This window comes from Malurus melanocephalus, unplaced genomic scaffold (genome assembly GCF_030028575.1).
Source record: "Malurus melanocephalus ecotype Western Australia unplaced genomic scaffold, MMel_1.1 scaffold_352, whole genome shotgun sequence".
In the NCBI taxonomy this organism is placed as follows: Eukaryota; Metazoa; Chordata; class Aves; order Passeriformes; family Maluridae; genus Malurus; species Malurus melanocephalus.
In genome coordinates, this window is record NW_026623584.1 from 51,876 (window position 1) to 79,350 (window position 27,475).

At 38.2% G+C, this 27,475-nt stretch overlaps 2 protein-coding genes across 15 annotated transcripts in view; one reads left to right on the forward strand and one right to left on the reverse strand.

Moving 5' to 3' along the window:
- CLCN3 (chloride voltage-gated channel 3) overlaps nt 1–11,043 on the reverse strand; it is a 62,477-nt gene extending 51,434 nt beyond the window's left edge. Inside the window, exon 1 of one of the 3 annotated variants that reach the window (XM_057378280.1) lies at nt 10,896–11,043. The gene's annotated coding sequence lies outside the window, so the exon portion shown is untranslated. Of the gene's footprint in view, nt 1–1,159; nt 1,320–10,895 lie in introns of those variants that run through there. The other 2 variants (XM_057378281.1, XM_057378283.1) reach the window with 2 other exon arrangements.
- Nucleotides 11,044–11,080: 37 nt separating this feature from the next.
- The window catches only part of NEK1 (NIMA related kinase 1), a 41,509-nt gene continuing 25,114 nt past the window's right edge, over nt 11,081–27,475 (forward strand). The window contains exons 1-16 of one of the 12 annotated variants that reach the window (XM_057378279.1): nt 11,081–11,283; nt 11,553–11,737; nt 14,206–14,354; nt 14,435–14,531; nt 16,647–16,744; nt 17,743–17,826; nt 18,242–18,309; nt 18,432–18,518; nt 19,590–19,644; nt 19,746–19,946; nt 22,352–22,412; nt 23,035–23,192; nt 25,085–25,144; nt 25,343–25,402; nt 25,543–25,590; nt 25,691–25,762. In XM_057378279.1, coding sequence (XP_057234262.1) covers nt 14,238–14,354; nt 14,435–14,531; nt 16,647–16,744; nt 17,743–17,826; nt 18,242–18,309; nt 18,432–18,518; nt 19,590–19,644; nt 19,746–19,946; nt 22,352–22,412; nt 23,035–23,192; nt 25,085–25,144; nt 25,343–25,402; nt 25,543–25,590; nt 25,691–25,762 — 1,266 coding nt within the window. In that variant the 5' untranslated portion in view covers nt 11,081–11,283; nt 11,553–11,737; nt 14,206–14,237. Of the gene's footprint in view, nt 11,284–11,552; nt 11,738–12,075; nt 12,134–12,252; nt 12,550–13,416; nt 13,592–14,205; nt 14,355–14,434; nt 14,532–16,646; nt 16,745–17,742; nt 17,827–18,241; nt 18,310–18,431; nt 18,519–19,589; nt 19,645–19,745; nt 19,947–22,351; nt 22,413–23,034; nt 23,193–25,084; nt 25,145–25,342; nt 25,403–25,542; nt 25,591–25,690; nt 25,763–27,475 lie in introns of those variants that run through there. The other 11 variants (XM_057378267.1, XM_057378275.1, XM_057378273.1 and 8 more) reach the window with 11 other exon arrangements.

Here is a 27,475-nt window from a genome sequence, read left to right on the forward strand (position 1 = left end):
ACATACAACAAATATCCTTGTGTGCCTTAAAGAAGAGTTTGTTGAACAAACTACGATAAAAGCTTAGTGATGCACCATCTAGAGCTGTGTTAAATACTCAGGATAACTTACAAGTTCACATGATGTAAAACACTGCTAGCAGGTGAGAGATCTGTCTCACTTGAGTTAAGGAAAGGGAGTGATGTGGGTGTGGASAGTAGACTCCTCCCCAGAAACAGATTGAAGGGCATCAATAGTAAGAAAAACAAAGAGCCAGTAAAATTATTTCTGTTACTACAACAGACAGAAGAGATACCAGTATCATGCCTGATGCACTCTGGTGCAGATTATCCCTTGTGGATAACTGGAAGAGTATGTTTATGTAAGACAAACAGCACAAATGCTTATGGAGTCAAGAGGGGATAAATAATCAGCCAACTTGCCATTTTTTAATGTCAAATCCATTCCACAGATTCCCTGCCCTACCCGAACAGGTACTAAGCAGCAAGTGGGAAAAAACAGAAGTTACTGAGGAGAAATTGCACACAGGAAAAAGGGCACTGGCTGAATGGTAGTCAACCTCAATTCCAGTCAACCCGTAAAAGGAGAAAACATAAAATTCTAGACCAGGTTCCCAATAAATTCTAGCTACAGTAAATATTTAAGCAATAAACCTTTTCAACCTAGACTACTGTAAAAATTCAAGAGAAATTACAAAAGATTAATGAGAACATTAAAGTTACTTTTAACCTATTTCTACAAAGCACCACGTTTTTGATCCAGAGTCCAGTCCAAATATCTCAGAAAGCAAACTCAAAAATGCTTCTGATTATCTTTGAAAAAACCCAAAGATATTGAAGCAATGCACTGTAAGAATAATTTAAAATGAAAATACAAGCAATATTCAGGAAGTTCTCAAAACAGGAAAGAATTTTACCCAACTCATATATCAAAGTCTTCTATGAAAAGACTGTAAAGCAAAAAAGGTGCAAGGCACCCATCATGCTTCTAATACTAAGGTTATATCCAGGATGTCCTGACCCATCAAAATACTTCTAAAAAAGGAGGCTAACAGAGAAGCCTCCAGCACTGAAAAAATTAAACAACAAAATAACCATCCAAACAAGCAAAAAAACTCTAACCAAACTGAAGAACAGAAAACTAAAGCAGGATATCTTACCTGTTACAACTAGAGGGAGAGAAGAAAGTAATGAGCACATGGGCAAAGTATGTTGTAAGAAATCTAATAAATACAGTGCAAACAGTAACTACATTGGTAAAGGAGAACAGTGGACAAACAGCTACATTAACAGCAGGAAAAGTGTGTAAGGCTGTTGCAGTTTTCTGAATAGTCTAACACCACAGGCACTTTTCTGCTCTCCAACGTCAGACATCCTGCTTTTCTTTCAAGCTCTACAATTAAAAGGTCATGCAGACAAGCAAGTCAGCTGAGAGAACCACTTCCAGTGCAGAGACACGTCTATGGAAAAAACAGAGTAGGACAGTAAGATGCCAGATTTACAAGGCATTTGTTGACAGCTGATCCAAGCAATCAGTACATCTCCAGAACGCGCTTTGTTATCCCATAAAAACACTTTCCTATATCTCAAGGGGGTTGCAGGAGAAAAAAGGCAGCTTAGGCTTATTATTTCCCCAGAAGGGGGGTGGAGTGAAGACTTAAAAGTACTTTTCCAGATTCCAGATTACAAATTTTCTTTAAATAGTTCAGTCAAAAACAACTAAAAAACTCCAATAACAACAAAGAACCCAACAAACACAATCGACACAAAAACCAAAAACCAATTAAAACCCACAATGATTGAGTTTAACAAAAGAACTGTTTTTCAAATTAAGAAACCTGATTAATTAAAATATCAGTGTAGGATTCAATTTTTTTATTCAGTACTAACTACTAAGCTAAAAGGTGACTGCCTGTCCTCTTATTCACCCATAGCTTCCAAAAACCCTACTCAAGGACAGCACCTTGTGAGAATGCAATGCACTCAAGAAGCAAAAGCAGATGAAATTAAAATTATGAATCCAAGCTTTACACATAAGAATGTGTAACATGTATATATGGGGGTCTATGTCCGAACATCTGCCCAAAATATGAAAGCAGAATTAAGCTTTTATCCTTGAATTCTAAACCTCCCATATTATATTAATTTTAAATCCTGTATCTTCTTTTTTAGTTTTTAAATAAACCTGCCCTTCAGAAAGAAATTTTAAACTCATAAATTACAAGAACTTTACAACAGTTGTAAAACAAAGGTCATATTGTAGCCACTCTTTCTCTAAGTCTCATTAACACTAAAATTACATTTCCATTTTCACCACAGAGTCAGCATATCCAGCCTTCATTTATTTATTCTGTCTGTGACATGAAAACACSTAAGCAGGATGAGAACATAAGTCTTCTTCCAAACTCCAGGTTTGGAAAATGGGTGAATGTATTGTGAGGAATTTCTCACTGCATTTTTTTGACCACTAGCAGATTATTTCTTCACAGAAAGGCCTAAAAAGATCGTAACACTTCAAGTTCAGCTTTGACCACAAAAATTCTTCAGGATATTCAGTAATGCAAACCGTTAAAATTTAGGAATGCCTATGCTAACCTTTACAGAAATACATATGTAGATCATTCTCTGTAATACTCAAAAAAAATAATCAAACCTTTTTTTCTTTACTGTGAGGGTGGTGATGCACTGCACAAGTTGCCCAGAGAAACTGTAGATGCCCCATTCCAGAAAGTGTTTAAGGCCAGGTTAGGATGGGGCTCTGAGCAACCTGGTCTAGCAGAAGGTGCCTAGTAGAACCCTCCTCCCATGGCAGGAGGGTTGGTACTAGATGATCTTTAAGGTCCCTTTCAACCCAAACCTTTCTGTGATTCTATAATTGACCTCAGAAAAGGATCTTGGTCAATTTTTATGTCATCTTTGGAAGAACAAAGTTATGACGGAGCACTGTCAGTTAACTGAAGCTATTTGACTTTAAAATAAAAAAAAAAATCTATTTGAGTTTATGTAGTAGATGCCTAGGTTGTCTTGGAATAGAAGATAAAAAGTCAGTTCCCAAAAATATCCATAGGTAAAGCTTAGACTAGTTTCATTCACAGCTGCTTTCAAAATAAAATTTACACTCATGGAGGAAAGAGAGGTACTCAAATATGAACAGAAACACAAAGACAAAATGACATGAAAAGAAAGTCTTAGCTTTGAAACTGCAACAAAAAAAAAACCCAGAATTCATATCTACATTATATTGAATCTAACCTCTCTTAGTTAATTAAAAACACTTAATATAAATAACAACCCCAAAAGTTTATTCATTTTTATGATAAATACCAGTATAGAATATCATCACTATATACCTGGCCTGCAGAAAAGCAAAATCTATAAATACTCATTTTGATAGCACTTTTTATCTCCTCAGCTTTAAGAAAAAAAAAAAAGAACCCAACAAAAAAACAACTAAAACTTGACAGCCTAATTACTGGATGAATATCAAACTCATACTTCTGGTCATATGATGCCAAACACTAAGTACATTGATTTCAGTTTGTATAAAATATTCAAAACCACTGCATCTCCACTCCCTAAAATGACTTAACCAGAAAATTTATAGCTAGCCATAGTTGTGACAGCTGAGGAATTATACCCACTTGTCATGAAGATATTAGCCTACCTGACAGAAGGCTTTCACATCCAATTATTAATGTGAATACTTTTTAATGGCATTTCACATTGACCAAGTTACTAAAGTATATACTTTAATGGCATTCAACCAAACTGGCTGGATTAGCTGAAAACTCTATTACTAAACTAACCTAATTTATTGATACATTAGAAAAAACTCTGCTATCAGAGTTGAAGAGTGGTCTCACACACAGATACAGTAACAAGCAGCTCTATGAGTGGTGAGGTCTTTGAGGGGTTTTTAGTCAACAGTTTAAAAAGGAGAGGACAAAAAAAAGAAAAAGAAAAGCTAAGAACATAATCCCTTATCATGAACCTTAACTAAGTATAAAAGCAAGTATGAATCAAAAGCTTTTAGCTTCACAGGCAAGTACTGATCCTGGGTCAAATCATGAGAAACAACTGTGTCCATGGCTGCCACTTTGAAGCAAGCCTAAAATACATATAAGATACAGTACTAGTTTCTAAACTAATGGGTCAATACCTATACCTGTAAATATTCAGTCCAGGAAAGAAAAGATGGAGAGTTCCCCTGGTAAAATAAAAGTCTCTGGTCTCCCTTCTGAAATCATATTCAGATGAGAAATAACACTGAAACTTAAGACAACTGAAAGGTGAAACCCACACTCTTCTGAAGAGCAGGAACTATGACTGCAGTTTCTACTGCAGACAATGCAACTTTTGTTTTTGAGTGTTAGGTCACGATGCTCATTTTCTGTTTGATGAAAGGACACTGCAACAGTGTATCTTTACAGTTTTTAAAGCCTTTTGCGTCTTTTTAATGTGGACTTGGGATGAAGTCATCTGAGGTCTACACAATGGAGCAGAGCTTTTACACATCACCAGAACGGTCATAAATCTTGTAAATCATACTATATTTCTTTAACTTTTCAGAGAAATGCACTGAGCAGTGCCTAACCATGTGTACAGATTCCCATGTTCAGGGTCACACCTGAGTTGAGAATTTTTCAGATAACTGCGTTCAAATTCAATATAATTCAGGATTGTCAAATTGGAATCTGAAAAAGCACCATTATCCCAGTTAAAGCACCTTCTCAATAACAGCAGCTACCAAAGATTTTTAAGATCTGAATTAAAACTTCTTTAGAGACACACTAAAGCCCTTGAGATCCAAGGAAAAAAAATCCTATAGAGCTCTCCAAAACACTGTGCAAGCACAGAACCACTGGTTGTGAAATCTTGTGGGGACCCCTGGTGGTTCCTGGTCCTTACTCTCCCTAGCAACACTTTTCCAGCTTCAAAGGAATGAAGAAAACACCAGATAAAGAGGTACATATCCACTGTGCTCTAGTTAGATTCTGTGACAAGTTTTTGGTCACCAGAGACAAAGAAAGGCTGGGCACTCTTCTTGGAATGTGCAACTACAGAATCCCAGAAGATAAGGGACTAATGTGTATGTCTCAAATGCTGATAACTGGATGGCTGTGGAGCCAACCAAGGACTGCTGGTAATAACAGACAAAGGCTGTTGGTACTAACATGCCGTGAGAAAGAAGAAGTAGCTGGAGTAGGGGCTATGCAGAGGTAGGACAGCACTTCTCTGGGAGAAATAACCTTGGTCTAGTTCCTGGAGACACATACAAGCACCACACGGTACAGTGCAAGCACAGGAATGAGGCCAAGGTGTGGGCTTGGACTGCAGAGAGGGATCAACACCAAGAGGGATCAACACCAAAACACCCGAAGCATTTCCAGAAAGGTCTAAATGAACAGACTGCACGGGATGGGTAATTTGCGGGCAAAGCAAGAAACCTGTCTATAGGATGAGGAAACCTATCCATAAAAAAGAACCTCCCACAAGCCCACTTAGTGCCCCCAGGATCCTGGACATCCCATCAGTTGCACTGACTCTGGAAACRGGACTAGTGATCTCTTTCTTTGATTCATCTCTTCCTTTCTCTCTTCCCTTTCACCCAAATCCTTCATCCAAAATCCACTGCCATGCACTCATGCAGTAGGTCATGGACTTAAACAGCAACTTCCACTCCAAATTTGTAATGCACTAACAAAACTTTCTGATTGATTGCTGACCCTCTGACTTTTGTTGTTCCTTTTGACTATGAGCATTTATGAATCTTGGCTGCTTCCTTCCCCTTAAGGGAGAGACATCACAGTAACAGAGGATAAACTGACAGATGCACTATGTACAGCTATTTAAACTACAAGGCCAGGAGCCCTGACAATAGGCTTGCTCTGCTCCTTGCTCTGGAGCCTCACAAGCAACAGTGTTAAGGCAAGGAGGTGACAAAGGGCTGAAGTGATCAACACTTGGATCTGGCTCACAGCTGACATCCTTTGCTGAACTACACAGAAACCACCTCACTTTTCTAAAAACAGCACTTCCAACCATTACTGATGGCCATTTTAGTAATTTTCAAAGGATGAAACAGATATGTCAATCTGTTCAGAGATACCTGTGACCCTCTGATGTTAATTCACAAGACTGTTAACAGCCTGTGCCTGCTTTTTAATAAAAACAGTTACTCTAACTAAAGGAGACTTACAAAATCAAACAAAACAAAACAACAACAAAAACCCCAAACAACAACCAAAAAACCCCAAACAACAACCAAAAAAACCCCAAACAACAACCAAAAAACCACACAAAAAAACCCCAAACCAAACAAAAAAAAAGCCCATGACGCCCTAGATGCACAAACAGCACCAAAAGCAAACTATTTATTAAATCAAGTGTGTTAGCAGTTCAGAATGCACAGCAAGTTACCCTCACTTGAACATTCCTCTCTCCAGCTGTAAAACCCAGTTGAAAGGTTGACAAAGACATTTCCTAAAATAATGTTTATTTTGTAAGGAACCACAAACACCAGACAAGTTTCCGGCAGGAGAATCTAGAGGGAAACTTACTGTTTCATGGAGTGATCAAGCTGAAAACAAGACTTAAGGTGGGTATCTTATGAAGAAAAAATAAATTGGGTTCATGTGAGATTTTTAATATTATTAAAAAAATCACCTATAGTTTATTAAAAGTCTTCTAGCTAATAGACTACAAAGGTCAGTCATAATAGATGTTTTATATAATTACAGAAATGMGGTCATTTTGCTGAGTTCATAGATTAAATTTATTAAAAAGAATCCATCCTCTACCTACCCAAAGAAACAAAACATTCTTTAAACTTAGTTAGAAATAAACACTGAGATTTTCTAACTATGGTAGTGACACAAATACTTAGCTCACAGATTATTAGGCCTTCTCAGATATGTTAGAAGCTTTACTGCCTAAGGTAAAAGAATATTCACATTTCAGAATAAAATTGTTAAGTCTGTAAGACTGATAATAATTTAAAGTTGTCTGCACAACAAGCAGCAAAAAGTCAAGTAACCATTTAAGAAATCTTCAGTTTTATTTCCTAGATATACTCTGGAAATCTGTAGGTTTGCTTTCCAAAATCAGAAAATAAGTATGTCTGGAAGCATATGGAGAACTGAATTTTTTTCTCAACACATACATGAGACAAATTAAAAGCAGAAAACTCAGGGGGAAAGCTGCAGTAGATCAAAAACTGCAGATAACACATCAAGATCCAACAAATCTGGCAGAGAATACTAATTTGAAAATAAGAGTGGAAGGAACTCAAACACAAACTTATCTTTCAGGAAAAAGAGCACTTGAATTTAAACTGGCAGAATGTCAAAATATTAAATCACCCCAGCAGCTCTAGCTGGAATTTAAACAAAGTACTGAAATGAAATGCAATTTTTGCTATTTAAATTAGGAAACGTTTCTTCATTATACTTTATTGTAGAATGAACATGTAAAATGCACATTTGATTACTTCATCTCTTCTGAACTATATAAAGAAATTTATCAAAACATACCAAAAAGAAAAAAAATAACAGTAAAGGTCATTTTTATCAAAGGGTCTATGCTTTAGGACTGAACTTAATTCACTGTTTCATTTACTGCTTGTCCTTACTCTCACAAAGAAAGCACAGTCTACTCCTGTAACTTGAAAGCCTAAGGAAAATGCTTAACAACCAAAACAACTGAATGCCTAGAAAGTTCAAGCAAAATATACCTGACTAGACTCTCTGCAAGTTATTAAAAATAACTGCTCGTACCCACTATGAAGTTATAAATTCTCTTCTTCACATTCATTTCCAGGAGTATATACTCAAGACTACTTACTATATAATACAAACTAATAAGGGTATTCCAGATGTAAACAAATTTGTAGCCATTTTAACGGCTTTGTCTAGAATCCTTTCTACTATGCATGAAGCCTAGGGATCACTTCACCAACTCCCTTCTCTAATAATAAAAAAACCCAGTTCATTAAGTATATCTCAACAATTTACATTTTTCAATTTCTATGTTTTTAAAGGAGAGCATGTCCCAGCAGAAAAAAAAAATAATAAGCTGTTTGCAACCCTCTTATAATCAATTAAATGAGTATTGTTTTATTTAGATTTTATTCTCTCTGATTTTATAAAGGCTTTCAAAATTCAGAAACAAGCTTCCAGTTAAACAGTTAATTCTAAAAATTTCCAGTTAACTCTAAAAATTTGTAACTGTCAACTTTCTAGTATTCTGAGCATTCTCAGTTTCCAAAGCACAGCATATAAACAAGCACAGTGGTGTATAGCAGAGCTTCCTCATTTAGGAGCAGAGATAAAAAGTTGGCCTGACACCTGAATCACTTTAGGAAGCCAGATAACACAGAACTGCACTTTTAGGTTACGACGTAAGGGAACAACTGAAACAAGGAAGACAGATTTGGGAACTTGCTCACAGACATTAAGGTGAAACCTTAGTTTTGAGAAAATAAGCAGGGAGAGTACAAAACCAGTTCCATGCAYATGATCACTACCACTGCTGACAACCTGTGGAATTTATGAGGTTACTGCTGCTGTCAAGGTGCCAAAGCAAAAATCTGGGAACATGCAAACTAGTCTGAGGATTAGAAAATTAAACTGGTACTATCACTTCTGGCACAAATCTTTTCAGCAAGTGAGCTTCTATTCTAGATTTTTAATTTACAAGCAACATAAAAATATTCCTATTGCCAAATTATTGTAAGATTTTACCCTGAAAGCTTGATCTGTACAATTACACTTAACCACATGCATACAATGTCAGCTACATAAGAGCAGGGAAAAACTATCATCTGAATGTTCCTAGAGTGCTTTTTGGCAATAGTTGTGAACTTGGAACAGTTGTCCCAGCTTTAGTGCTTACACTCAAGGAATGTAACTCTGCTATTCAAGGTAAGACACAGACAAACAGACCTTAAAGCAAAGTGTGGCAGGGAAAAAAAAGCCAAATTGTATATTCAGCAAACAGGAGAATATGTATTACATAGCCAGACCCATCTGTTCATAGAGTAACCAGTGTGGTGGGTTTGCACTTGAAGGTTACCCAAACATCAATGTCTACAAACATTTGGTGTGAAAGAGAGCACAAGAAGAAGTATAAACATGCTCATGAGAAAAATGCTGATATATAAATAAAATCAAGGGTTCTGTGCACTGCAGTCACAAAGGGCAAAGGCCAACGTTTCAAGTATCTTTCCTGGTGACAAATTTTACCCAGGATTACCTTAACTCACAAATATGCACTGGAGAGAACAGCAGAATAGTAAAACACTCAAAGAGGATAATGTAAACATTAGGGTAAAGAAAATCTTGGAATACAACAAGTAAAATATGTTGCTAGAAACATTACAATACGCATTGTGTATGACATCTACTATTGTGAGGCAGCAAACAAGAAACAACCACTATTTTTCCGAACACCATGTAAATTCTGTTTTCACATGTGTTGCAGACAGATGCAGAGTCATTGTGCTTCAAGCTGTGAGTTTCAAGCTACCTGCAGTTTTTCCAAAGCAGAACTCCTTACCATTCTGACTTTGCAGCAAGTTTACATCTGCTTGCCAGCCAAAGAGACAAGACATGAAATTTACAGCAGTTAGTCAGTGAAAGCTATCTTAGCAAAACCAATAGTGACAGCTCGTGAGTTTTCTTTTATCATGCTTCACAAAGGTGTAATTCCTACAATGCACAATTTTTTTTTAATTTTACATTACAGCATATTGAAATTTCCTTAAATAGAGAAACAGTTTTGTTGACTATCTGTTTTCAAATCTGTCATACCAACACATCCTTCATTCAAACAGCTGTATCTGCAAAGAAGTATCTCTGTTGCTAAGGGATACAGAACATAAACCCCTTCACAGGTTCACCAAAAAGAAAAGCATCTAAAAGCACCAATTCACCTGACATTTTCTTTTACAAACCCTGCACCAGAAACTTCAGAGGTCCCACAAACCCAAAAATGAGGTGCAAGTCTCACACCCAGATGACTACCATTTACCAATATGTTGCCAAAAATATATAAGGATCTATTCTAACATAGTTCATCCAGCACCAGAAACATTTTGAATTTTGTTATAAGGCCCGATTTCACCTAGTTTAGTACTTTAAAGTGTGACACAGCAAATTTACTATGCTACACTGAACATAGCTCACTATCAGCACACAATTTTCCACTGTCACATTCACAGTCATTCATTTTAGGTGAGAATTGATATGCACTTGTTTTACAGCCATTTCCACGTTTTTGGATAGGGAAGGAAGAATTCTGGACAAGTAGGGAAGACAATATGAAAGAATGCAGTCAATATTCAGTTTTAACCTCGCTGACCTGCACGCCCATTTAATTATGAGGCTCCACAACAGGCCATTACCTCTCTCCCTTGCCTAAGAGCGACTCTACTAGCCAAACCCGCGAGCCGACATAAAGCGAGCAACTCATGCAGAATAATCCTTGCAGCGCGGGTTACGTGGGGAGGCGACCCTGCATATTCCCAGCAGAAGAGCCCGTCGCTTTCCGTATGCACACGAGAGCTGCCCGGAAGCACACGGGGATGGGCCGACAGGGTGTAAACATGTTGTGTTTACACTGTACAAATACGCGGGGCATCCTCCCCCCCCATCCCGGCCTTTCGGGGGAGGCGCACGGACGGGCTGAGGGGTCCGCGAGGAGCCACCACGTCCGTCCCTTCCCGCCCCCGGCCGGCGGAGCCGCCTCGCTGGTGAGGGCGCATCATCCGCTGGGCGGGCGGAGGCTGCCCGCTCCCCTCCTCCCGCCGCCCCGGCCCCGCTCGCTCCCGTGCTGTGTCCCCGGGCCGCGGGGGGACCCGAGCCTGCCCCGCCCTGCCCCGCCCCACCCCGCCCGTACCTGCGCAGGCGGCGCCGCCCGCTGCTCCCCGGGGAGGCGCTGGTTCATCCTCCCTCCGAGATCCTGCGGGACACGAGCACAGCCCCCCGACCCACAGCCGCTCCGCCGCCCGGCACCGCCCCCTCGGCCCGGGGAGGGCGGGGATTTCCACCGCGCAGGCTCGGCGCCCCTCGGGCCGCCGGGGTCACCATCACCGTCACTGCTGATTCCGCTTCCCGCGGTCCGCCCGGCGCGGGTCCGTCCCCCGCTCCCGCCCGCGGAGGGGCGCGGCTTCCCGGCGGCCCGGGAGGGGCCCGTGGTGGGCTCCCTCGCTGCGAGGGCGGGTTGAGGGCCCAGGGGGAGGCAGGACTGCCCCACGCTTCAGATCGGGGTGGAGGCGGTTTCCCAGGTAAAGGAGGCGGAGAGATGCTGGGTGCGTCGCGGCATCATTCGGCTTCAGGCTAAACTGCGCCGCCTCTGAATTCCAGGGACAGCGCGCGCTGCGGGGCACCCGAGAGCTTACGGGTTTTATCTGCAGAGAAAACGCAGGTGTCGGGCTGAGCACGAAACGTCTGCCAGCCGAGATACTGAGGCCAGTGTGGGGTTTACTAAACACCCAGCCAAATGAAGGCTTCAGCAAAACGTGTCAAGTCATGGGGTGGATTTTTTTTTCCCAAGGAAAATGCCGGCTGATCCGTTTACGTGCAAGGCTAACAAGCCCGGAGGGCGCCGTGCCCTGTACGCATGGGGTGATGAACCACGGCACTCGGACTGAGAAAGAGCGTTGTGTATCTTTTTGCCCGTAGGCGCCATTAAGGCGCTTTGGGAAAGGAGGAGCCACAGGTGCAGCCCGACCCTTCCCGGTAAGCGCTGCGCTCAGCCCCACTGGGGTACGCTTACCCCTAGGACCCTGCCCCAGGGGCGTCCCTGGGAACACACATAGCGCCGGTGCCGGGCTGTGYCGTACTGTGGGTCGTGGGCCGTTCGTGAAACACTTGTAGCTGTTTTTTGGGGGTTTTATTCCCGCAAAAACGCTAACACCCGCGCGCGCCCCGCCCGTCACGTCACCCCCGGCCGCGTTACCAGGGTGAAGTGCCGCTAACGCGGAAAGGGCGGGCGGGCAGGGTCGCGGGCCTGCCCCCGGGGCGGGCTCGCCCAATAGGAGCCGAGGTACGGGGCGGGACCGCCAATAGGGGCGGAGGGGGCGGGGCCATGCCCGGCGCGAGGCCAGGTTGGGCGGCCGTGGCCGCGGCGGGCAGGTATGGCGGGGTGGGGACGGGGCGGGCGCGGGGTATGCTGAGGCTGGGTGGGGACGGGGCGGGCGGGGCTGCCCTTCTGCGGAGCCGGGCAAGTAGCGGGTGGTCTCTCCCAGCCGCCCTCGGCTGGGGAGTTCCCGGCCGCGCCTCTCGCCCCGCTGCTGGGCTTTGGCTGTGCGGGGGYGGCGGCCTGGCGGGGCCCGCTTGCGGAGCGCGGCCCAGTTCGGCCCCTGCTCTGCTCTCCCCTGTCTTGTCTGTCCGGCCCGCCCTGCCCCTCCACGTACGCCCCAGCCTGGCCATGCGCTCCGGTCGGTAGGGCTGCTTCGGGGTGTGACTTGCGTCGCTTTCCTGCGTGTCTGTGGTGGATGAATTGACTTACTGTCCTGGACCTGAGAAGACAACGCCCCGTCAGTGGTGATGTCCGTTCTCGAGACGCCTCTTCCCTTGCCACATGTGAAAATAAGCTATCTACCTCACAGAGGATTATATACTCGCTTTGACCGAACTGAACTTCTCGCCCACAGGCTGGTTATTGTGTTTGCACGCAGGATCACGCAGTAGCAGGCCCAAGCTATGCCGAATGTAGCTGGTTTAACTAGAACAACACTGGTTGTTTCATAAAGTAGGTTAGGAAGAGAACTTAAGTGAAGTCATGCGAAGTTCAAATTGTGTCCTACCTGCTGTGCTTTYCCTGTTGGGCAAAAGAGAATATTGAAGTTAACACCAATCTTTCTTATCTTTAGAAATGCAAATTTGCATTAAATTATGTTTATGTGMTGTAAGAAAAAAGGAAAACACTCAGCAAGACATTTCAGGCCTGTAATTTTCACTTTTTCTTTTCCTGGTAGTTATGCTTAGTCTTAATAGGCATTGAATCTCCTCTTCTGCAAAACAGATTACTTCAGATCTCTCTTGTTTTGTCTTGCTGTGCCAATCAAGCTTATTCATTTTAGTCTGCTTTCATGGTATAGGGTCCTGTAAAGCCACATCTGTGTCTAATGCATGATAATTCTGTGCAAAAAAAAAAAGTATGATCTCAAACTGGGGAGAGACCCCAGTTGTAAGACATGTAATGTGTGTTAAGTATGGATCTAAGTTACTAGGTTCTTCTGTTGGAAGGAAGCTGAATACTGCAAAGCAGAAATGCTGTTTGCTCTTGCAAGTGAAGCTTAAATGCAGAAAATCTTAGGACCCTTTTAACTTTTTCTTATGGAAACTTCCCCAGGGTATGGAAGRTCTTTTTGCTGTGAAAAATACGGTGTTTTAGTCTATTGAAATTTGCTCTGCATTTGTTGCTTTGGTCTTTGTTTTGCCCTTTCCCTTTGCTGTTCTGACAGATCTGTATATTGCCACAGCTTCTRCATGCAGCTCCCTAGTGTCCTGTTTTTACCGAAGTATTTTTTAATATAGAACTTTCAACACCATCAAAATTCAGCCGAGTGCTCCATTTAATCTGAAAAGGTAGACTAAATGGTCAGATAGAACAGTAGAAATAGTGATTTGCGCCATTTTGTTATTATTTGTTTTATATGCAAGAAAAAGGTCTTTCATACCGACTTAAGGCCACACCTTTCTGTATTGAATAATGATTCAAAATGTGATGGGGACCTGTTGAATTCAGTCAATTTTTGGCTTCATGRTAGTGATCAAGATACTGGTTTTAGTGCTTCTTAAGAAATGGCAGGATTCCTCCCGCTCCCATTGTATTTCTTCTATGTGAAGTTGAATGAAAGATTCTTAACCGATTAAAGTTTGTTAGCTCTATGATGTTTGTGTGCCAGCTTAATTAGAAGCTTTGGCACTGAACGCTTGATTTATTTAAAGATAAAGCAGATCCTTTTTAGTCAAAATGAAAGATGAAACACGTTTTAGTAATGCAGCCCTTGTCAGCCCAAAGTGAGCCACCTGTATCAAAACAAAACTGAGACTAAGAGTAGATGATTTATGGAAAAGCAACTCAAGAGACAAATGGATCAATATTTTGAGAAAAAAAAATGTAGTATGACCTGATCAGGCTAAGTATATCTAATTAAATCTGGCTAGTGCATTTTTTCTGTTGKTTTTTTTTTTCCCAGTACTCAAGTAAGGATGCCTTAAGACAAGAACTATGGATAAATATATTAAAATACGGAAGATTGGAGAAGGATCCTTTGGGAAAGCAATACTTGTCAAAGCTAAAGAAGATGGCCAACAGTATGTTATTAAAGAAATAAACATCTCAAAGGTGAGTGATTATTATTAATACATTACTGATCCATTCTTTTTGTATATCTGCTCTCAAAAATCATTATTTTTCTTCTCAAGATGTCAAATAAAGAGAGAGAAGAATCGAGGAGAGAAGTTGCTGTATTGGCTAACATGAAACATCCAAATATTGTCCTTTATAGGGAGTCATTTGAAGGTAAGATGAACTAACACAGTAGACCCTCAAGTAATGCTAGTAAGTGACTGTCTGTGCACAACTTCATTTAGTCTAAAAGTCAGGGAGTTTTCTCTCTTTGATCAGTATTTTTAGTACCTTTATTATTTACTTCAGTTATTTTCCATTGTATTTTTTTCACAATTCCCATTTGCAATTTAATCGTAATTTAGAAAGGCATGCCTTACATGCATTTATTTTGGTTGATGTTTAAATGAAAGATATTCTCTCATTTCTCTAGAGTATGAGCATAATCGTAATTTAGAAAGGCATACCTTACATGCATTGATTTTGATTGATATTTAAATGAAAGGTATTATCTTGTTTCTCCAGAGCTTGAGAGCATTTAAATGAAAGATATTCTCTTGTTTCTCCAATAYATGAGTTTCTCCTTGAATACTTGTGTGTACTCTAGCAACTGTAATGCTTGTAGGTTAAATTTGTGTAGTTTAAATTACAGTTTAAATTTGAATATTGATAACCTAGCAAGAGTAGTTTTATGTCCAAGTCTGTTGTCTTAGAGTGCAGTCTCCAGTAACTGCAATCATATAATTGCTTTCAGAGCTGGAAAAATAGATGGGACTGTTTACTTCATCAGGCTATGAAGGAAGGAGAGATAYAATTCTACACTGTCTTCACATGGAATATCTTGGGAAATGGGCAGAGCAGAAAAAGATTCCAAAAACCTATCATGGAGGTTAAAAGCCCCTAAATATTATTTGAAATACTGTTTAGAGATTCTGGTCACTTCTTTCCTTCTGTTTTGCTGACTTTCTTATGKCTTTCGCCTAGTGCTTTCACATTTTTTATTCATTAAATTAGATTTTTATGACATAATCATATTGCACAGCCACACTTCTGGTGTATAAATCCACAGTGCTGTCTTCTTTGCTTAAAGGCCTGTTCTTTTAACATTGCTTTTTCTCTTAAAAGGTAGATCCTGTAATCCACGATTCACAAGACTTTGTGTTGTCTCTTTGTTGCTGGAACACATTGACTTTGAATATACTGAATATGAAGTTTATAAAATAAAATTATATCAGCAATAAATGTGCAAGAAATCCAGACTCCTAGAATTATCTTTTTAAATTACACTTTGCAATAATGATGATAATAATAAAATAATCAAACAGAGAAACAGCTTTAAGGGTTTGATGTTTTGAAATACAGATTTCAGAAATTTCGGATTTCTGTGGAAGTGAAATTTAAGTGACGTAGATGATTCAATTGATTTTGATTCAGAGTTTGTTAAGTGCTGTGACTAGCTTTTTCTTAAAATAGGAGTGGGTTTTTTTTGAGCAATGTGTGACTGATTTTCTGCAGTTATTCAGAAATTAATCTTCTCAAAATCATGCCTAGTATGTGAGTAGTGTAGTTCCTCCATTTTTGGCAACTTGAAATTTGCTTCTGCCTAAACTATTTTTTGTCAGTAACTGGGAAAGCCATAACTTTGAATGAATTGTTTTATATTTGTTCATACCTCCTTCTGGAAACTTGCATGGGATTTTTTGAAGTCTCCCCAGATTTCATTTGAAAATGAGAAAATAATTGTTTCCATCTCTCATTATCTGTTGAAAGTTCTCTTACTTTTCTTCAGACTCTGAAATAAACTGCATGTCTAGTATGAGAGCGTTCTGGAAAGTTCAAGTAATATTCCAAGAAAGGGCAAGGCAAATAGAGGCAACTACCTAAATTAGAGCTTGAGATGCCTATTTTTAGGATAGAGGATCTATAAGATGTTTGAAAGCAGTTTGAAGAATGGTTTTATATTGTGTTCATGAAATGACACCTTTCATTTCATGGTAGTTTTGCACCCCATGTTGTGGCACTGGTTCAGTAGACGTAGTTTTTTTCTCTCCATATTGAAATAGTCCAATGTTACCAAAATGAGAAAATTAGGTTGTGAAACTCAAAATAATAATAAAAAAAATTTGCTGGAAGTTTCAAAAAATGGACTAATACATTATATCTAAAGCTGCATGTGAAAAAATAATTTCTTGTGTTGCTTTTTCTGTGGCTGTAGTGAAGGTATTTATAAAGTTATGTAAAGAATGTCTTGTTTTGTCTCTTTGGAATACTTTGTCTTTTACTTTACAGAAAATGGCTGTCTGTATATAGTGATGGATTACTGTGAAGGAGGAGACCTATTTAAAAAGATAAATGCCCAGAAAGGAATCCTGTTCTCTGAAGATCAGGTAACAGCAAACTGCTGCTGCAGTGTTTTGTTGCAGGATACTTCTTCACGAATTTAAAATTATTTTGGTTCAGGTTGTAGGTGTGGTTGCTTAATCTGAAAGGAGATTCTCAAATAGTCATTCTTGTTGCCACTGGTCAGTGTAGTATCTTAAAAAAACAAAATCAAATCAAAACACAATCAAAACAGAAAGTCAAATGCACAAAAAAAAAACCCAAAAGAAAATATAGCTGGAAGTCCTGGGTATGTTACTTGAGATTTTGTATGTGTAAGATGCTTTTAAAAAAGTTGGATCTCTGGTGAAGTAAACCACATCTGAGATACGGAAAATACTATAAGACAACATGAATATTCTTAAGCCTCTGAAATAATGTTTTTAAAGATGCAGTGTCAATACTGATTTTCATGTGTCAGAAGTATAAAATAATATCCTTTGTAAGTATAATAATAGGAAATATGGTAATATGCAGTTGGCATCATTCAATATTTTGCCATTAATAAAAAAATTAATATTCTTATTGTATACTTCCAATACATTTTAAGGTGTGATAAAAATTACTATATATTACAAAATTACTATGTATCAAAGAAGTTTCTATGAATATCAGTAGGGCTTTCTAGGACTCCTGGTCGATTAACTGAGTGCAAGAAGACTTGTATTGGTTACAGCAAAAGTACAAGCTTTTCATTTGCAAGTTCCACATTTTAGCCAATCAAATCCATATTGCATACTTCTGCTAGGTTTATAATATGTAATGAAAATAGGTGTCTGAAGCTTAATAGTGAATTTGGGTAATAAGCATCTTTCATTTAACGTTTCTGTTACAGTGACAGTACTTCTAAGTTTTGAATTATTCTGTGGTATAAGTGAAGAGGGTAAGGGGAGGAGAAGGGTAAAATTCCTAGTTCTAATTAAAAATCTGACTCATTAATATCTTGTAAGYAGAGAAGTTTTCATATAAATGATGAAGTTGATGTTGCATTTTCTTTTATGAATAGATTCTGGATTGGTTTGTACAGATATGTTTAGCACTAAAACACATACATGATAGAAAAATCTTGCATCGGGACATAAAGTCACAGGTATGTAGGGTGGCAATTTTTCAACTGAATTTTCTTTCAAAGTGATTGCATTCATATCTCTCTAATTTGTTTATGGAAACACTTCTAATGCTGGAAACACTTCTTCAGTCTGCAGAAGATTTATATATTTGTACAAATAGATGAGGCTATTTGATGAAACTACAAGTGTTACTCAAATATTTATGTGGGGGGGACAGAAAAGGTTATGTTTAACAATGTGTAGTAGTGTTTTCTCTTTTTAACGAAGTAGGACTCGAATAAGTTTGGTGTTCCATAGTAGTCAGTAACAATCACTTCAAGGGGGGTTGAATGGCAGAAAACAAAACTTTCTTCTTTTTAAAATATGTAGAGAAGAAAAAGTGTGCAATTGTATGAATATTTTAATTAATGGACTTCTTAACGTTTCTACATCAAGAATATATTTTTAACCAAAGATGGAACAATACAGCTGGGAGATTTTGGAATCGCCAGAGTTCTTAACAGGTAACTCCTTTTTGATGCTGTTTTTCCTCTGACTTAATTTAAATTGCTTTGATCAAGGAAAACCCAATCTCTGCACTTCATGTGAGTTAACCAGTTAACATCCATCCTTATTTTTCTCTTAGTACTGCAGAGTTGGCCCGCACTTGCATAGGAACACCGTACTATTTGTCACCTGAAATATGTCAGAACAAGCCTTACAACAATAAAAGGTACTAATAAGGATTTTATTAAACATTTTCRGTAAGAAGAAGAAAATTAGTTATTTTAGGAATCTAAAGGTGTTCTAATCAAATGATGGTGTACATCTGTTAGTTTGTCTCTTACCTGAGTAGGTACTAAGCCTCACTATAGAAGTGGGACCTTGGTAGGTCTGTGGTAGAGAGCAATGTCATGGAGACATGACTTACCTTAATGCTCCAAGTTTGAGATSTAGTTGTGTTCTGAATTGTGGCTCTATTCTGACCTATCTGCACAGTAGTTGTACTGTCTTCACTTATGCACTACCAGTGCAAAACCATATTAAAGATGAATCAYAGCAATTTGATTCTCTAAGCACATGATATGCATAGATGGGTGGCTCAGCTTGCTCCAGATAATAAAGATCTTCAGATACCTCAGTTACACCTTTGCAGCCTGGTAGCAGCTGGTACCTGGTAACAGTCCCCAGTGTAATTGTCTGTTAGTAAGTTACCCTTCCACTGCACTAAACTGTTGCATTCATTGCAGGGAGTGCCTAATGCTAATTTCAATTGATTTATTGAAAGATAAGAATTGATACAATTCCTTACCCTTATTTTTTTTGACAGGGGATTTATTATCCAGTAGTGTTTGTACCAAATTGTGTAATGAGTTGAGGGCAAGGTTAATCACTGCTAAGCAGAGTAAATTGACTTTGAGACTTGTATTTGCTGAATTAGGTGATGAATTCTGTTTGCTTTTTGTTTGTTTAGTTCAAAGACCTCAGGTAAGTGTATATATATAAAGAAAAGAAGCCTTTGTCAATATTTTGTTTAATTTCTGTGGCTGAGGCGGTTCAGATGAAGAGTTCTAAATCAGAAGCCAAAAGACCATCATCTGTTTTTCAGGCTGGCCTTATTTTGGTTGATTCATTGTTTTTTGGTTTTTTTTTTTTTCCCTTGGGGTTATGCAGTATCAAAGAAGTCCATACGAGGGAATTTGTACACACTCAAAATCATCTTCAAGGGTTGACTTCACAGATATAAGTTACTTGGCAATGTTAACCTTAAATTAATTTTTAAAGTATGTTTTCTTTGATTTAGTGATATCTGGGCCCTTGGTTGTGTTCTGTATGAAATGTGCACACTTAAACATGCGGTGAGTAGAAACTTTGTTTTCCTCATTATCTGTATGTGTAGTCTTGCCTGTGGACAGATAATAAGAAATCTGTAGTAATTGTTTTCTTCTTTGTGATACAGTTTGAAGCCGGTAACATGAAGAACTTGGTTCTGAAGATAATCTCTGGACCTTTTCCTCCTGTTTCTATGCATTACTCCTATGACCTACGTAATCTGCTGTCACAGTTATTTAAAAGGAATCCTAGGAATAGACCATCAATCAACTCCATATTGGAGAAAAACTTTCTAGCAAAACGTGTTGAAAAATTTCTCACACCAGAGGTATGGAGTTTGTTTTAACTCTAACTTTACTAAAAGCATCATAGGACTTTTCCTTTTTTGTATTCTAAAGTTAATAACATGGAAAACTGGAATAACGGTATTCCCTAGAGTTCTTATAGATAGTGTCAATCAGCTGAGGAAAAAATAGTTTTACAATGAACTCTAAAGAAAAGTCTCAAAGTATGAAGCTTTTGGTAGTTTCCATAAATGAATCTAAATTGGCATTTTCTGAAGTGTATTGTTTTGTGTGTTTCTCACGATGAGATGATTTGGTTAGATACAGATCTTTTCATAAAATGCTGGCATCAGTGATTTCAGCGTTGTTCCTTGTAGAATTTCTTCAATCCATTTTTTGTTTGGAATTTGAACTGGCCTGAGAGCCTGTTGTGGAAAATAATGCTAAGTAAACTCATCTTTAAATTTTTTTAAGTTTTAATACTATGTGTATATACCCTCAAAGAAGTAGCTTCCTATTCCATTTGTAATCTATTCATATAATTTGAAATCTAATAATATCCTTTTAATATAAATCTAGTCAAAAGARATTAAGATTAATAAGTGAATCACAGTACTGATATGAGGTAAATATAGACAGAGAAAGGAAATGGAGGAAGGGCAATTTAAGGAATTCCAATGCATTCTAACTCACAACTAGAAAACATCATGAAAAAGCTATATATAATTGGAATTTCTATTGTATTGAAATAGACTTTCAATTTACTTCAGATTGAAGTTCCGAAGAAAGATAAAATTCAGAAATCTTTACAGATAAGTTTGTTCTAACGATTGCAACATTATTAGTTTGGTCTGATTTTTTTTTTTCCAGTAGCTAGAATGAATATGAAATTTTTTTTTGGAGTTAGTCAGTCAAAGTAGAATTAGTAATAGACAGTCTCTATCACCAAATGGTGATACAAATTTGTCCTAGATTGAGTATGAATACTTAGGCACCACTTTTCCAACTGTACCACAGACATGTTTGATTTAGAGGTGCTATCTAATCTTAAAATCTATAATAAAAAACCACACACAGAGCACCTTTTACTATATGTATGAATCACTGATACGTTGATATTCAACTGGAGGTGGCCGTTCTGTGACATAGCTGTAATGCATGTTTTCTTTCAGTGTCATCCATGGCCAGTGCTGTTGTCCTCTGTTTTCCTTAGTGGAAGCTTAAAAGTTATTTCATAGTTGACATCTTCAAGATGTTGCAACTGTTGCTGAAATCCTACTCTTAAATGTCAGGAAATCAGTCTTCTAGCTTTATGAAAATTCTTTCTTAATCTTCATAATTACTAAGTTGAATTAAGGAGTGGATTAAATTAGCATCAATTTTGAAAAAGAAGAGAGGACTATTTGAACGATATGGAAGAGTTAGGTTTCTTTTCTGTCAGTAAATGAGTTATAATGGAAACATCATATTTGAATTGTTACAGTTTACCACTCAAAAGCTTCAAGATCACTGAAATACTGTTAGTAGGAAACTGTTCTCATATGTGACTTCTGGCTTACAGAATCTTTGATGCCAGACTGTACAGAAATTTTAGAAATTTGCTCTGCCATCAMGTGCAGAGTCCTAAGATGTGCACTTTGGTTCTTGGTTTGGGTTTTTTTTCAGGTTTAGCTTCTCAACATGCTTTGTAACTAACTGGTAGACTCTTAAACAAATCAAAGAAATAGGGTAGTTCAAGGTTCTGTTGAACCTTGACACTTTTCATTTATCCTTACTGCTCTTCCATGAATCTTTTCATTTCTACTATGTAGGTTTTGAGGTGTTTGATTCAGAACTACCTACAGTATTTAAGACGATGGTCTATTTATATTTGAATATTCTTTGGCTAGTCTCAAATTTTTTACCCTAACAAGACTGCTTTCCATATTTTATCATGCTAATTTGATATGCGTAGCAGCACACCATATAAGTTCTTTCTAGATATCTACATATGTGGTCATCTTCCTGTCTTGGAAAGGATAGCAACACTTTAAAACTGCAAACATTTTAAAAGGATTACTTTTTTGAAGCAAGCTATACGAGAAACTGAAGTGAACTTTTACAACTACTCAGAAATCTAGAATGAATAATGCATAAAACTGATGTTGATGCTCACATTAACTTTCTTCTAGATTCTTAGTTCATAAATAACATGTGCCACCCAGAAGTCAGACTAAATTGCTTTTTAAAATTATTTGAGTAACTATGCCAAAAATGTGTGAAAATATTCCAGTTTCATACTGATGTTGCTGCTACTAGATTGCATGCATAAAGTTGAGTATTCATTTAAATTTAATTTACCGTAAATGCTATTAGTTAGATGCTTACTGGTAGTGGCACACTTGTCTGAAAATGAGTTCTCTCTAGCTTCAGTCACAAATAATGTTGACTAATTCTTCAACTTGTTTAGCTTATTGCAGAAGAATTCAATCACAAAAATTTCCACAAGTTTGGACCACATGCTTCACCAGGTAAGTTAGTGTCTACAATGTTTTTGCTTTCAGCTCTGTCAGGATAGTGTATGTAGCTTTGTTCTTTTACTGGTTGGGGTTTTTTGGTGTGTTCCTATACCTGACTGTAGAATTTTCAGCAAAAAAGAGAGAGGAGGCAATTTCCTCCCCTCCTCTGGGGACCTGGATGTATGCTGGGTGCAAATAATGGAAATACCAACTATGGGCCTGTATATATTAAGTGTGTTTTCTCCTCAGCAATGGAATTTTTCTAGTTACGATATAATCTCAGATGAGATGAGGCCGCAAAGGCTCATAATACCACCTCTGTGCTAACAGCAGCTCCATTGTGTATTGCTCCTCTTTCACAGGTTAAGCTCCCACTGATTGACCAATACATTGTTTCTCTTTCAAGGGTCAAGTTCCCACCAGTTAAAGTTTTCTTCATGGTCTTGTTGATGTGTGCAACAGCAGACCAAATATGGCAGGGTATTAGACACAACTTCTGTCCTTGACACACAGTTCACCTTTTTTTCTTCAGTTTGGCTGGTCTAAGGCCTTAGGTGAGGGAAATATGATACAATGGCCAGTCTGGATAGCTCAAATCCAGGGTTTTTCGTTGTGTTTTTTTTTTTCTTTTTAGCTAAAAGACCAGTTCAAGAACAAACACTGACTTCAATTGCACCAGCTCAGAAAATTACCAAACCTGCTGCAAAATATGGAGTGCCTTTAACTATCAGGAAGTCTTGTGCTGCATCTAAAAAGCCTAATGAGAAGAAGCCCTTGACTAAATCCAGGCAGGTAAGAAGCTAAGTTAGTTAAATTGACCTGTTKTGTTCATACCTTATTAAATGCTATGAAAATACTATACCTTCCTTTCCAAAATGTCTTGGTATGTGGACACATGCATCTTCAGAGAATGTAAAACCAGTAGTTTAAATGCTTGGCTTGCTTCATTATTGAGTGTTTTGTTTAGTTGCTTTTAATACGCTTTTTATAAACTCCTGGTTTTTAATTCCACTGCTAAATTACATTTGTGTGTTTTCATTTGCTTTGTTGGTGTTAACCACTATTAAAAACATTGGAAGTTTGTCAGGTATACCAAGATCATTTGCACTGGATAAGAATCTGTGCATCTTTTTTCCTTGTTCCAAAATAATCTCAAATTTTCAAAATATGCAAACTTTTTCTAGCCATTTTACAAAATGTTGTCAGGCAGAGAAACTGTATAATTGGAAGAGGACTTTCCCAGATTTAATTCTGTGAGCTAATGAGAAAATTTTCTGTGTCCCTTCATAGAGTATTCCTTATTATATTCTCTTTATTCCATTAATTACTGCATGGTCAGGAATTGTTTATGCTACGCTAGATTTGAGCTATATGTACATGCCAAACAACTAGGAACCAAGTGGCAGCCACTTCAGCAAGAGAACTAGTTCAGATTTTCTTCTGAATGAGTAATGTTGTTGGGTTTGTTTTGGGTGTTTTTTTTCTTCTTCCCATGGCACTTCAGGGAACCTAAAATAAGATCTCTAACCATCTGTCAAAGTTGTAGGTGGATTGAAAATTATCCTGGAGATACAAGTTATTCATGAGGTTCAACAGTTATCAGAGTTTAGAGATAAGTTCACTAATCACACAAGCCTTGTTGGCTTGTGAAACACAGTTTGAAAAAGGAAGAAGGGAGAGTGCAGGCTTCTTGTGTCCTTCTGAGATCACAAGGTTTGTGTTTGAAGACTTGGTTGCACAGCCATCTATTGGTCTTTGTCATGGGTTTCACCAGCCAACACTGATCCAATTTGCCCAAAGACTTGAGGTGACAGGGAATATCCTCTTCCCACATGTAAGGAGTGAGTAAYGCTGCTATTTTAAGATAGTCTTTGTGTGAATTGTATCTACTGATAGGGGATAAGATACAGGATAGGAACAATGGCTACAATTTAATATAAATTTTCTTCTCTGAGTCTGAGCTTGCAGCCCTCAGTTGGCATTTCAGAACATGTAATMATCATCTCATTTATTTAGTAATGTTACATTCATATTATATTATTACAAGTCTCTAAAGGTTTCCAACTTCTGCAATACTTGATTTTAAAGTACCCATTTACAGGACTGTATGTTGTCAAAAGAAAATACTATGAAGCTCCATGTGTTCTAGTGTGGTTAGAAAAAAAGGCTTGAAAAGTAACGATGGCTTTTTTGAGAAGATTAGAGTGAACTGCACATTTTATTAAGTATAGATGCTTCTTTACCAATTATTCGGTGGTGACTGTGTTGCCACAGGTAACAGGAAACTTGAAGTTAGAACCAAGCAAAGAACCAAGCAAAAGAGCCCTAGGATAACTTACCAAATCTTTTYTCCAAATAAGAGAATCTTAATATCTAGGCCCCCTCAAAGACTTACTATAAAGAAAAGATTGTAATGAAGAGTGATACAACCAGAGAAAAAAAATTAAGACAAACAGATTTAAAAATCACTGACTTCAGCTTTTGAGACAGAACTTTTAATACAGGATGAACAAGTACCTGTAGATCCTAGCAGTGCTTTTCACTTCAAACTTCCTGAATAATCAAGTATTTTAAACCCCATTYAGTGCACACTCAGTTGTGACTTTAAGAATTTTTTTCCTGATAAAATTTTTCTCTCATTCTGGCATTGTGCTGTCTAATTTGAAGTTTCACCTTTCATGCAGGCATTTCCAACTCCAATGAAGAAAATTATTCCAGTAGAAGAAAGGAGGAAAATATTTGAGGTATCATGAAATTACCTGTTTTCAAACTGAGCAGAAGCCAAGTCCACAGCTAGAATGAGAAAATACAACCTTCAAACCTTTCCTCCTTATYTTTTTTCCCAAACATGCACCAGCAATTGGAGCAATAACCCATCTTGACAGAGACTTGACAGAGTAATGGCCCAGTAATAAATACCARATTATATGCTTATTTTTCAGGAACCTTCAAAAAAGAAAAGGTTAGAATTGCCTGAAAAAGAAAAACGCCAGAGAGAGCAGGTAGACAAGATTCTTCAGACTTTTTTTTATTCCCCCTTAGTAATTTTAATGAAATACCTTGTGATGTGGTAAGTTGTGTAAGAATATGCCATAGTTCCATTTCCTAGATCCTTAACATGTTTACTCCTTACACGTTGCAGATCAGTTTACTGAAGGCAGATGAAATGAGAAGATTGGAAAAAGAAAGGGTAAAATACATTTAAAATGTGTTAATAGTGAAGTTCAATTTTTACTTAGTGGTTTACTTAGTGGTTGAATTTTGTTTTCCTGTATTGTTTTCTCCTTCAGATGGAACGAATAAACAGAGCCAGGGAACAAGGATGGAGGAATGTGCTTGGTTCAGGTGGAAGTGGTGTTAAGGTTGGCAGCAGATGCAGAAATATGGTGTAGTCTGTTTCCCCCACCTTTGATTATATGGAATGGTCTTCTCTTTTCAGAAAGATCTGCTTTTGGAGGTCAACTCTTGGGGCTGCCCATTATTAATCTCTGAATAATTTAAGAGAAACTAACAGCTCCTCCCTGGCCTTTTGGAGATTATGTGCAATTTTAGTTTTTTTTTATGTTTCCTAAATTTCTGAATCTCTTCTCTTTCTGCCAGTAATGATTTTCACGCGCCACTTTCTTATTTCCACGCCTGCTTTTGCTACTTTTTCCTGTGCTGAGTGTATGCATGAACAGCTTCTTTCACATTCAAGCTTCTTTCACATTCAAGTTTGYTCTTGATTTTTTTTGGTTCCAGGTTTTCCTATAATAATAATGGATCTTCTTCCCTGTATCAAACACTTCTAATCATTCCTTGTTATTTAGCAACATAAATGTTTCTATATATCAATAAGATATTCAGGATGGGGGTAAAAAATTCTGAATGAGGCTAATTTAATTTTGAATGCAATGTCCTGTTTAGCCATTCACTTTGTACATAATTAATCTGACTCCTCTGACAGTATCTTTTTTCCTATTTGTGCGTGTCATAGTTTCATGGAAACATAGCTGTCCTGGAAAGAAGTCTCATCAAGTTAGTTGAATATAAAGATGTGGCTACTTTCCTCAGGCAGAGCCAGTGCAGGAATTTAAGTACTGCTATGGTGTAAATCTGTCTGACAATAGCAAGTGGATTGAAATGCAGGAATTTGTTGTGATGGCAGCAAGTCTTACAAAAATTCTCAGCATAAACATATTTAGTAGGGTTTTTGTAAGCAAGCTCTGAGCAATAAAATGGATAGAGGTTTTATTACTTATCTTATACAAAAATGAGGAATACACAAACACTGACCAGGTTTCAGTAGCTGCTTATTAAATATTTCATTTCAAAATGGATACCATCTTTGAATGTGCACCACACATCATGTAAGCAAAGCTTAAATCTAAATGCGAACTTAAGCATACCAGACTTCAAAAACTATCAAGTGCTGATTTAATGAAAAAAAAAATATAATTTGCCTCCTATGTTGTCCTACTTTCTCTCAAGATCAAACTGGCAGGCACCAATACAACATGATATGCATGCATCCTCAAATTTGAATGAGAGCTGCATGTGTTCCAGAACACAGTGTTTCTGATTAACTTGGTGAGTTTTACTGTGAATATATGAAGTGTTCTATTATAGCTACAGATTTATTGTAACCTGTATTCTCAGTTATCTGGGGAAACTGAGGTGCAGTGACCGTGTCTATTTTCAACAAGTGTCATTRGTGTAAAACATCATGGCAGACAGGTGGAAAAAATCATTGAAGTGTCTCCTTCAAATTGGATAGTTGAGTACAAATCTTACTTCAAGCTGCTAGTTTACCATCATTCCAGGTTTCCATGTTATTCTTGACTTAATTTTCTTTTTCCTTTCTCCAGCATGAAAGCAGTGTATCCAGCCACTCCCTGACAGTGCTGTTGAAAGCATTGTTCAAGCTTTCCAACAACACAAGCCGTACAGCCTCTTGTGAAGGCACAGCAGGGTCATGCACTGCATTATTCTGTCCTCCTGTTTTCTTTTTGGGCTGCTTGCTGGCATCTGAGAAAAGTAGAGAAAGAGGTGGCAGGGGTTTGGCCTTGGGTTTGTGGTGCTAGCAGGGGCCATAA